Source organism: Pituophis catenifer, unplaced genomic scaffold, assembly GCF_029215685.1.
Source record: "Pituophis catenifer annectens isolate HBS135680 unplaced genomic scaffold, rPitCat1.0.hap2 SCAF_3, whole genome shotgun sequence".
Classification (NCBI taxonomy): domain Eukaryota; kingdom Metazoa; phylum Chordata; class Lepidosauria; order Squamata; family Colubridae; genus Pituophis; species Pituophis catenifer.
The window spans coordinates 107833823-107846197 of record NW_027256883.1 but is presented as its reverse complement, the minus strand read 5'-3'; the positions used below and the strand labels follow the sequence as shown (position 1 = coordinate 107846197).

The window sequence follows — 12375 nt, the reverse complement described above, 5'->3', positions numbered from 1 at the left end:
GAATCAGTAACATCAGCTGTGTTGTGTCTGGGAACAGTCTCTTCTCTGAAGATGTTGCAGAAAAAGATATGCAACAAAGTCTATCTGAGAACAAGATGAACATGAATTTGTCATTAAGCATTAAAAAAAATGGATGAGATTTTAAAAATTAAGAAGGAAATAAAAATGACAATTCCAGAAAGCAATTAGAATATCTTATTTTTGCTGGACTTACAAAACAGGATGTTTAAAGTTTTGAAGAAATTCAAAACAAGGATCAACAATCATCTGAATGGATTAAAGAGCAAGATTGTTTCCACATAAAAATAAGGAACATAAAGCCACTTTATTTGATCAAGGTTAAAATGTGACATTATTTGGAGTGGGGCTTTTTTATTTTGGACTGGCTGTCTGAACTGGAAAAATGTGTATTGGATTTCCTTAGAGTTAACATGATGTTTAAGACTTTTTCTTGCACCCTTTTCTTTTTTAGTCTGTATTGTCTTTTATTATTTTAATTAAAACTGTTAATTAAATTATTTTCAAAAATAACATTAACTCTCCTATGTTTATTTTGTCAGATTCTAGTTATTGTTATTCTAGTTGGCAGAGGTTCCAGTCATAACTGGCAAAGTGATGGTTCCCTCCTCCAATTTCCTGCCTTCAGTATATCACTTCTCAGTCATACATGACCTTGTAGATGACCCTCACTCTGTCAAGGACCTTGGAGTTCTCATTTCTAAAGATCTAAGTGCCAGAGCCCATTGTAACAACATTGCCAAAAAGGCATTAAGAGTTGTTAACCTAATCTTGCATAGCTTCTTCTCTAGTAATATTGTACTACTAACTAGAGCATACAAAACATTTGCTAGACCAATTCTCAAATACAGCTCATCTGTCTGGAACCCGCACTGCATATCGGACATTAATACAATTGAGAGAATCCAGAGATATTTCATGAGAAGAGTCCTCCATTCCTCTACCCGCAATCAGATACCTTATGCCACCAGACTTTAAAATTTGGACTTAGACAACTTAGAACTATGCAGACTTCATTCTGACCTAAGCATAGTAGATAAAATTATCTGCCACAATGTCCTACCTGTCCTACCTGTCAATGACTACTTCAGCTTCAACCACAACAATACATGAGCAAATAATAGATACAAAATCAAGGTAAACCGCTCCAAACTCAATTGCAGAAAATATGACTTCAGTAACAGAGTGATCAGTGCCTGGAATGCACTACCTGACTGTGGTTTCTTCCCCAAACCCCCAAAACTTTAACCTTAGACTGTCTACTGTAGACCCCATTCCTAAGAGGTCTGTAAGGGGCGTGCATAAATGCACCAGCATGCCTACCATCCCTGTCCTAATGTTCCTTTTTACTCTTACTCTTTTCATGTATTCAAATTATGTTTATACTTTTACCTGTTACTTATATATGCTTGACAAATAAATAAACAAACAAACAAACAAACAAATAAATAAATAAATAAATAAATAAATAAAATAAAAAAATAAAATTGGTCTGCTTTGCTTTCAAAATAAATACTTTATTGCAATGGAAAGGATTTGTTTCTAAAACACTCTGTTCCAAATTTTTATTTATTTATTAGACTTGTTTGCCACCCATATCGCCTAGAGATAACTCTGGGAGAGTTACAAACATTAAAATTAATTAGGGCTTCAAGATCCACGCTGCAAAAGTGAGATCACTAGATGGCAACAGTGTTAGATTTTTCTGCATCATATATCTGAGGTGGGCAGGTATATAAATTAAATTTTAAAAAATCTTTTCTACCATTTAGGTGATATTTGAATCTTGTAGTCCCCACCCGGTATATAATACAATTAGAGCTACAGCAGATTTAATGAGGATGGCTTGGCAAAGACATTATTTCTAATTATTTTAGTGCTTGTATTTATTCCCTTTTCGTCTTTGGGTGCCATAATCAAGTAAATCCTGAATATATCTACTCTGATTCTGCTTAGGTATTGGTCTGGACACGTTGGAACTTCCAGAAGATAAATGGCTGATGGCTGAACCTGCCTCTCAGTAAGGTATTGGAATAGATTGGCTTTTTTTATGGGTGCTACATGAATACAGAGGACAGTGTAATGGTGTCCACAAGGTATGGTCAAAAAGTTAAGATGGTAGACACAATTGTGTGATTGAAGTTTCTCCTCTTTTTTATGGTCACATAAAATGTGCAGAGGTTAAATTGCATGGCTGTGCCCATCAACGTGGCTTTTTATAATCATACTCTGCAGATACTTTGGGGACAAAGTATCAGGTACAGATCAAGAACATGTAAGATTCTAACAGTATCCACTTTAGGTTCAGCTTTTCATTTATTAGGGGTGAGCAGCAGAGCTACATTTAGAATATAGTAAGTCACCACAGTTGTTAGCTGCAAAGAGTCAGCTGATATGCACTTATTGATATTGTGTATAATACATAATTAAGCATTTCCATCCTATATGTATCCACTGTTCCCTGATATTTTTGTTCTATCCATTTAAAACAGGGTTCCCCCAAAATAGTCAATATTGACCTCCAAAGGTCAATGGTCAAGGAGTCATTGTTGTTATTCTTATATCTGGTTACATACATAGTCAGCCAGATGTTTGGTATTTTTATCCACTTGGAATAGAATGATGTTATTGTGTCATGGTCTTCCTGATGTTGGAATTCTATTCTAGAGACATCTTTGATAACCTGTTCATTATATATATATATATTCCTTTTGATTTATTATAATTAAGATAGTTTGACCAGGTATTTTGAATATTAATTAAGATATAATACTAATCTTCTTTCTCCCATAGATTTACTATTTACTATTCTCTAGATCAGATGATGAGAGTTATAAATTGATGCTAAGGTACAAGGGAAGAACATGAACAAAAAACAACATATTAATTTAATAGAACTTTGGAAAAGATCTGGGTTTTACAAAACCAAGAATGAACAAGAACAAATTTTAAGTGAAAATCAATATCCATTGAGATAGGAATTACAAAAAATTCCTTAATGCTAAATGTATATCTAACAGGGGAAATACCATAAAATATTTGCTTATTTGTAAAACTTGTATCTCACTTGTCATAGTAAAAATTATCCCCAAATCTATGGAAGATACACTGTGACAAACAGAAAAAAGTGCCAAATTGTATGTTTCACAGCCAGCATTTAGTGGAAACAAGTACTAAAATGCAAGCCATCAGTCACTGACACATGATTGGTATACTGCACCTCCATTCATAGAAAACCTAGTGGCTCCATGTTGATTGCAAGCAAGGAAAGGGTACATGTAAAGCAGAGGTTTCTGCATTTATTTATTAAATTTATATGCCAACCATGTTACTATTCCAAGTAACTCTGTGCGGCTTACAATAGAGTAAAAACTTAGGTATGAAAACATTAAAATGTTATAATTAAGACTTTCAACAATTAAGTAACAGTTAAAACCAAGAGCATTGTTTGTTTTTCATTCAATCAACCACCTCAAGGTAGCATGTCCCCATTGGGGATCCAAATGATCCAGTAGAGCCAAGTTTTAAAGTTTTTCCAGAAGTCTAAAAGGGTGAAGTCAGATCTACCTTGGGAGGCAAGATATTCCAGTGGGCAGGGGCTTGGCCAGGAAGGCTCTCCTATTTATCTTGCCAGGTGAAATTCTTTGGCTGATAGGGTCTGAAGAAGGCCCTTTTTGCCAGTGTGAGTAGGGCAGGCTAGTCACATTGGGATGAGATGATGCCTCAATTGACCTACTCTCATGCCATGAAGGACTTTAAAGTCTTGAATTGGACCCGGAAGCAAATTTGAAGCAATGCAGTTCGCATAACAGCAGTGTTATATGTACCACTACGGAAGCTTCCTGAATTGTCTGCGCCAGCACCACTGCATTCTGTACCATCTGTAGTTTCCAAATACTCTTCAAGGGTAGCCCCAATGTAGACCGCATTGCAGAAATCCAACTGAATGATGGGTCATGAGTGACTGAGCACAGGGCTTCACAATCCAGGAAAGGGCATAGTTGGGAAGAATCCAGCTATATAGCAAAATATTCACATCCTTCCATTATTTTTTTTTAAAAGCAGCTGTATGATGTGGTGTGCTTTCTTTTTGTCTTACCTATGTCTAGGTAACACTACTGCTATGTAAGTTGAACTTGCTCCTAGTAGGCTTCAGGTGCAATTCTAAATGCTAGTTGTCATCTTTAAAGCCTTACGTTGCGGGGCCAATTTACTTGTGTGACTCCTGTCCTCGATGTTTTTTGTCTGTTCCACTAGATCTGCTAAAGTGGGCAATGTTACCTCAGGAAGCCTGCCTTCTCTTTCTTGGCCAGTGCCTTATGGAATAGCTCAACCTTGTTGACCATCAAGTATGCCTTCAAGATCTGGCATTTTCCCAAAGCCAGGATGTTAATGGAGCCGTGTGGATGTGTTGATAAAAGTATATTTATGGATGTTCTTTTAATTGATTCTGTTTTTTGTTCCACACCCATTAAAAGTTGAGGGGCTATATGAGCATGCGACCAATTTCTTCGTTTCAGAATCATTTTTGTGCTCCATCTCTGTCAATACTGGATTCACTTAGTGCGCATAGTACCTATATCTTCATTAAATAACTGAATGCAGAGGCAAGGGTGCATTTATTTGATCTGGAAAGATTTTGACAGCTTGTTTTATTCATTTAAAACTATATAGAATGCAAAGTAACTACTGTTGAAACCTGTAGTCTTTTCTTTTCTTGCTTTGCTGAAAAGATTAAGAAACATTACTCACATTCTGAGCTAGGAGAAGAGCTGTTAATTTATATTGACCCCTGAATCCTGCTGTTTTGTACCTTAAATATCAGTGTGACCCAGACATTTATGGGAAAACACACTGAACATTTAATAATATTTATGACAGATTTTTTGGTCCTTGTACAACCTCGGAGTGACTTCTCTTTAGCACTGCCACTTTTTTCTGGGCCATAATAACATTCATCTACTTTTCATAGTTTACTACAGTACAAATAAAAGAAACAAGTTTGTCAAAAGTGATGTGCTTCAAATAATCTTTCTCATCCCCAAAAGCATTATCTGCCTTCATGCCAAACAGCTTGCCTTCTTTAGTTTCTCTGGTGACACTGTAGCATATAAGTAAGCTTGATCTATCAAATATCCATCTATCTGATAATATGAAAAATGCTGTACTATATTTGGCTTTACAATTCTTAATCACATTTTCATTTTTAAAAACAAGAAAATTAACAATTTTCTATGAAATCATTTTTACTGTATGTGATAAAGTCTTTGATTTAACTCTGAAGTCCAATAATTGCATAACATGGCAATACAAGAAAAACTAACCCAATTTTTAAAAATGGGAACATTTTTATTGAAATTTGGCATGTGCTGATTATGCAAGGACAAAGGATTAGTGCTTCAACAATACATGAATGGTTGAGAAACATGCAAAGATGAATAAAATAAAAAGGTGAGATCACCAGAGAATCTTGAGAATCCAAATATGAGTTTAAAAGTGTTTTGTTTCTTATTTACTGAATGTTTATTTATACTTCAATTAATAATATAATTAAAATATTGGAAGGTCATTTCCCCTTTTATTGCTCAGTAATTAGGTTTAGTCCAGAAACATATTTGATTTATTAACAGCCCAACCATTTTTTTTTTACAGAATCACTAACAAGGGTAGAAAATATTTGGCAGTTGGAGGAATCAGATTTTCTCCTGATTTGCTCAGCCATGTCCTTTTATATTCATTTATGAGCACTGAAAAATGAGTTACTTAATAGAGTGTGTCTAAGCCAATAACTCCTACTGGCATGGCGTTTTGAACTTGAAATATTATGTAGATAACATTACCCTTTCCCCTTCATAAGGGATCACATGCAGGTTTCTCAGTGAAAAGGAAGAAGGTAGACATGGAAGACATCATTTGTATAGAATAACTCATGCATAGGCACACGCACGCACACATGCACACTGATAATAATACAGACTAGAAAACTGCACAAATTCAGAGGCTTCTTGTCATTATATGCCAGTGCTTCTTATTACTCAAATATCAAAAATAATGTTATTGGACATGTTCTGGATGAATCATAATTTCTTTCAGAAAGAGTTTGCTGTGTGACTTTGGTCATCTATTTGGGAACTTCTAAGCTGCTCCATTAACGTTTCTAAGGTTTTCATGTTCGTGTCCTTTACTCAAAGTCTGAGAATCTGTATACTGCGCATCAACCTGAGCAAACTTTTGTATCTCAATCTCTTGCTTTCTAGCTTCTGTTTCCTGCTGTTGCAACATTTGCTCTACTTCAATCTCCAGTTCCAGGTTCTCTTCATCAGCTTCTACTTCCAGCTCTTTCATCAACTCCTCCAATTTCTTTGCCTTTCGGAGTTCATTTTGCTGTATGATTGTGCTCAAGTGCTCTGCAAGTTGTTCTTTAACTTCTGTTTTCTTTTGGAGATCCAGTTTTGCAGCCACATATTCTAATTCTGCTTTATCATAACGCTTCCTGAAAAAATAATTTAATTATGTTTAATTTTATAGTATTTTAGCAGGGGTTATTCTAACAAGGTTGTAAAAAGTCTTTATCAAGTTAATAGTAAACCTAACAGAGGAAAAGCCAATAGTAGCAGGGATGGGATAGTGGGGTTTCCATTGAGCTTCAGTAGAAGACTTGCACTTTTTAAAGCCTGACATTCTTTCAGCCACTCTCAGTTAAAAAAACCTGAATGACTACTGAGTTGTAGAAAGTGCTAGCAAGGGCAGAATTTTGTATTGGTATTGCTGCAATTGACATATTCCATTTCTTATTTGTTTGCTTGCTGTATCTCCTACTGGAAGTCGATTTTTTAAAATTGGCAGTTAACATATTACTAATTAAGACATAAAAACCTAAAGATATTTGAAATTAGTCATATTTCTGCACTACAGTTATCACAGAGAGTAACTGAAATATTTCATCATCTATTGAATGACTAAAAAAGTCCCAAATTCAACCATAATGCAAACAAATTAGATCTGTGACCAACACAGCTGCTTTCTTCAATTTTGTTTAGCTTTTCGTTGGACAGTGATGCATTATGTCATTTTTTCAAACTGCTTATGCCCACAGGATATATTAGCAAAATGTAACAACAGGGCAGAGCTAACGAGCATTGCAGTAGGAAATACATTTGAAGATAATGAAAGCAGATGTTGATGAAATAATTTTTTTTTGGTATGAAAACACTTTAATTTAAGGTAGTAAATCAAACAATACCACTGTTAGGAAGAAAAATATTAGTAAGTTGACATTATTCCTCAATTTTTAGTCCTTACCGAGCACATGAATATTCCAAGCTTGCCTGGTCAATCCTATTTCTCAGGATCCCAATATCAGCAGATACCATGTCATCTAAAGCTTGGAGCTGCTTTTGAATCCGCTTTAATTTAACTGTTTCAGCCTGAGTTCTTTTAGATCTGGGGAAGAAACAGGTAAATGCATTTGACCTGTACTTATAAACAACTATGCTTTTCAATAGAAGATACGGTTGCCTGATAAAGCCAGTCAAAAATTTTATTTGTTCTTTTATAGTAATTTACAAAAGCAGATTCTATTTTCCAGAGGGGGAAGAGAGATTCCCAAGAAACTCTATAATTTTTTCCCTAAAAGCTTGAGTTATAGAAAAACATTTTAAAAAATAGAAATTGTGCTTAAAATAGACATCAGTTTAATAAGTTTCATATTCCCTGCCAAATCATATGCTTGCTTCTAACGAATCAATTTAAAATATGAGAAAAGCTTTATTATAAGCATCTGAAACTCAAAATTGGAAAACTAAATGTTTGACAATTCTAGCACTCACTGAACAGCTTCCATTTACGCTGCATCATTCCCCTGAAAGGATGTCTGTTATTTTCAAGAGATTTTTTTTTTTTAAAAAAAATGTACTCAAGGTCACATATCCATTTGCAAGAAGAAGAGCAGCTAGCAATTTTCAACCTGGATTTTCTAAGGGTAACTTTGTGAAAGGAAACCTGCTGCATTTTAGATGTTTTGAATTAGAACTCATGCCATCATTTGCCATTGCCTATGCTGGTTAGGACTCATGGTAAAAGACTCAAGATACATGAACAAAAACAGTTTGATGCCCCCTTATGAAACTAATGAACTAATGAAGCTTATGAAATTAATATCTTCAAATGTCTTTATCTGATTTACATCCTACTTGAATGCAGCTAACTACCCAGGCACCTTTCCAAAAAAATATAAAAACAGTTACACAGTAACTTAAAATTAAGACTATTCAAATAAAACCTTGACAAGACTTTATTTTCTATCATATTTAAAGGAGGAGGGCTGCAAAATAGAATGAAGTGGATTTGATTAACTAATATATAATACAAAATGTGCACTGTGTTTTTCCAGCTATAAGACTCTATACCTTTCAGCAATTGCTTTAGCAAGGAAAGCTTTCTTGCGCTTATTTTTTTCTTCCATCAGTTTCTGCTCTTGTTGAAGGATTTCCCACCGAGACTTCTCCTGCCTGAACAATAACAAAATAAAAGAATCAATAAATAATTCTGTTCCTTTTTGTCTCTTATTTATCAAATTTATATGGCCACCCATCTCACAAGAAACTCTGGGCAAAATACAGCAAGTTTCTTAAATTAGTCTTTATAATAAATAACTGACTATGTATCTAATATTTTTTTTCAACATTTGAAAAATCCCAAGAAACTTTTTCAATGCTAAGCCTGGATTCAAAGTCAGGTCTCTTAGACATACTTTAGATCTCAGTTATCCTCCCTAAGGATTCCTGAATTTCTCAAGAAGGCTACATGATCAAATAGTATCTTAATGTATGGATGAGAGAAAGACGAAGTGTTACAAGATCCAATAGGCAGAAAATCTATAAATTACACATATTAGGGCCCTCAGAGTAATCTTAAACAGAAGTAGCACATAGCTTCATACTTCTGAATATGATTTCCTTGAACTTCTATCAATATGCTCACTCTGCAAATAGGAGGGGCCTTTGAAGGTCAACCTTGAAGGTAAAACCTCAGGAAGGGTCATTTACAGCAATCACAGAATAATTATTCCTAGCTGACAAAGTCTGACTAGTTAATGAAGATTCTACAGAGATAGGTGACCTGACATTACAGAAAACATACAACTGATCAGTTTACACTGTCGACAAAACATTCCAGAACAAAAAGAGAAAGTTTAGAAAGTTCTTGTTACCTAATACCCTAAAACCATTGAAAAAATATGTGCATGTCAGTTTATTATACAAATCTCCAATTAACTGTATCAGGGATGGTAACATTCTTGCAACATTATCAGAGACTTACTAACAATTCCATTTTCCTTTTCACAAGTTGATGACTTGTTGCTGCAGTTGGGTCACTATCACAAGACTGTTTAATTCCAACTTCCACCTGTTTATTTCTGGCCTCTTGTTGCTCAGCCTTCTCCAGAGGTGACAATGCCGCTCCATCTGGCAATTCCAATGTTTCTTCTGTTTTCAGAGGCGCCTTTTTCTGCTGCAAACATTGGCGGCTTTTGTTTACTGAAGGCCTTTGATTCTGTTGTTTGGACAGGGGTCCTCGTGGATCTAAATAGCACAAATAGGTAGATGAGTTTTATACCACTGAAAAATATCACTTCTGCCAAGGAAGCAAATAACAGAAAACATGTGAGATCATATGTCCTGAGTTTAGCCCTCATAAAAACTATTTAATGTACTTTAAGATGCCATGGCACTAACTGATATTTAAAAATTATAAACAAATTATTAGCACAAAGTATTAAGAAATACATTTCTGCAGCTCCTGCTAACATTACAAGTACGTACTTAGACCGAATTTGCAATATATGGTAAACTTTCTTTAAGCCCTGAGATCAGTTCTTTGCTGCCATACTTTCATATATCTATGAGAAGAAGGTATTTCTACACAAATAGCAGAACTTTTGCATTTTTATTTTGGAATTGTTTTTTGAACAGCATTATGGCAACAGTTTTTCTTTTTAAATTAGTGTCAATAAAGAACATGAATCAGGGATTGGTCCTTTGCATCTTCATTCCCTACCTCTGCCCAAATAACAATACCAGTATTTTCCCCTGAACATTAGCCACACGAATTCAGGCTGATGTAAATTGGAGTCAAAAACCATGCAGAAGCTAACAAGTTCTCTATCGTATCACTTTCTTTTGGGAAAAAAGAATCATTATATTCTTTGTTTTTTCTAGGAAAATTGTTGCTTCAGCTAAGATTAAGATTGGCAGATGATGGAAAAGTCTGCAAGGTTCCAGAGACTCTCAAACTCTGGTTTCTTAAATTGAGTTTGGGCTGGGAAATTATTTAGGCCTTGGGTAAATAATTGCTAAGGAGTCCAGTTCTACTCTGCCAAGGCACTTTCTTTGAAGCTCATTCTCATCCATAAATCCCCTTCCCCTGAGAATTTTGAGGATCTGGTAGGGGAAAAAAGGTACCTGTTTACTTGTATAAAGCTTTACAAACCATGCAAGAGAATAGTTCTCCCTATATTATGGCATTTATTTACAGTATTAGATTTATATCCCACCTTTATTCTGAATAAGTCAAAGCAACATAAACGGTGCACGCTCTCCTATTTTCTCCACAACTCATAAAGTGAGCTGGGCTGAGAGTACAATCGGCTCAAAGGAACCCAGCTCCTGTGCCTAAAGGAGGACTAGCATTTATGGCCTCTTGGTTTCTAATGCAGCATCTTAACCAAATCGTTCTCGGTTTGGGCTGAATCTTTCAACGATCTATTTTTACATTCATTAAGTGTGCAATAGCCTTTTCTTAATCCGAAAATTTGCAAATGATGCTAGCTCCCCTGCGGCAGATAAATCCAGAAATCTCCTAGTTCATCCTTGCTTTCTCTACATATCGCCCGATGCATTTTCTTAGAGAAAGCTCCTCTGAAATTAAGGGGGTCTTATTCCCATTCTGGCAGACCACTGGAGCCTATTCCCCCCCCCACCCCGGGGAGATGACGTCAGAGGAGAGGAACCGATGAGCTGCTTTGGAAGCCTGGAATCGCAGCCGGTCCGTTCTCTGCCAATCCAAGCAGCCCACGCCACTGCTCGCTTCCACCAGTGCTACTGTTAACATCTTTCCTCGCTGGGTTACCTTTGCGATGCCCCTGAAATTGCCGAAGCTCCTGCTCCGAGAATCCGGCCCAGCCCCCTGCCATAATGCCTCCTCCTAGCCCATTCCGCCTTCCGCTGCCACGTCTCCAAAACCCGCCCCGTGTCTTGGGAAAATCCGGCCTTCCTGGAGGCCTCGCGCGGTTTGTTGAGCGTATATGCATGTGCAGCCATGGAAACGAAAGGCGTCTCTACTTAGCGGCCTCGCCTCGCTCGGGTGGGGCGCCATATATCCGCTGCTCATCTCAGAGGCAGCGATTTCGGTCACCGAACGGGAGCGCTCGAGTCGGCAACGGATAGCTGCTGTTTGCCGCGCGCCGCAGTATCTGTTTGCGCGGCGGTGGAGCGCAACCCTGTCGCTTCTAAGTTCTGGTTGGTGGTGCTAGTGTGTGGGTCTCATTAAGAACGTGAGTTTGCAAGTACCGAGGTAAAGAGGGCTCGGGAGCGTGCTTGCGCGGCCCAATTTTTCTCGATTCACAGAATACACTGAATTGTCCACACCTGCTTTCCTTCAGTTCCATTACTACCAATGCGACTAGCAGTTGGGGGCTCAGTGTGTCACGTGAACGTCAATCCTTGTTTCTTCTGGAAGAAGAAACGTCCCAGGACGTGGCTGCTTGTACTGGATCGAAGAAGGATTTTAAATACAGAAACCGTTTGGGAAGCTGAGCGACTGATGTGTAAAATGGTTGGGCTGGAAAAGTCCCACCGAGGTCTGCGATACAAAGCGCCAAACACTGAGGTGCAATAAAGAAAAATAGCGGCTATGACAGGTGTACTACTGGACTGCAGCTGGAAGCCTTGCAATATTATGTTGCAAAATGCCACTTGGGCTGAACTTCACCAGTTTCCATCATTAATGAGCTGTGGTGGCGCAGTGGTTAGAGTGTAGTACTGCAGTCTACTTCTGATCACCAGCTGCCAGCAGTTTGGCAGATCGAATCTCACCAGGCTCAAGGTTGTCTCAGTCTTCCATCCTTCTGAGGTCGGTAAAATGAGGACCCAGATGTTGACTCTGTAAACAGCTTAGAGAGGGCTGTAAAGCACTATGAGTCTAGTCTAAGTGCTATTGCTACTATTATGCATTAAAATATTATGCATTAAAATAGCAAGGCACAGTTGGCATCAAGGATAGAACATTCAAAGATGCTGCATTATTTTACCTCAGGTTTAGTGTAATTTCTGAACTCACTAATTATAAAATAGATGC

At 37.0% G+C, this 12375-nt stretch overlaps 1 protein-coding gene across 1 annotated transcript; it reads right to left on the bottom strand.

Annotated features, from left to right (window-relative positions):
* Window positions 1-6131: 6131 nt before the first annotated feature.
* Window positions 6132-11229, bottom strand: GORAB (golgin, RAB6 interacting). Its single transcript, XM_070939197.1, has 5 exons — window positions 11149-11229; window positions 9344-9602; window positions 8427-8528; window positions 7321-7461; window positions 6132-6511 (listed from the first exon to the last, which is right to left on the bottom strand). Exons 1-5 carry the CDS (start codon window positions 11210-11212, stop codon window positions 6154-6156), a joined length of 924 nt encoding a protein of 307 aa, XP_070795298.1. The 5' UTR covers window positions 11213-11229; the 3' UTR covers window positions 6132-6153.
* Window positions 11230-12375: the final 1146 nt, after the last annotated feature.

Bases quoted from the DNA above. Each gene is read 5' to 3' on its own strand.
- GORAB (XM_070939197.1), bottom strand. From the start codon at position 11,212: ATGGCAGGGGGCTGGGCCGGATTCTCGGAGCAGGAGCTTCGGCAATTT. The intron at 7,462-8,426 runs GTATAGAGTCTT...TTTCTTCCCCAG, and splicing joins GCTAAAGCAATTGCTGAAAG to ATCTAAAAGAACTCAGGCTG. The intron at 6,512-7,320 runs GTAAGGACTAAA...TTATTTTTTCAG, and splicing joins TTGGAATATTCATGTGCTCG to GAAGCGTTATGATAAAGCAG.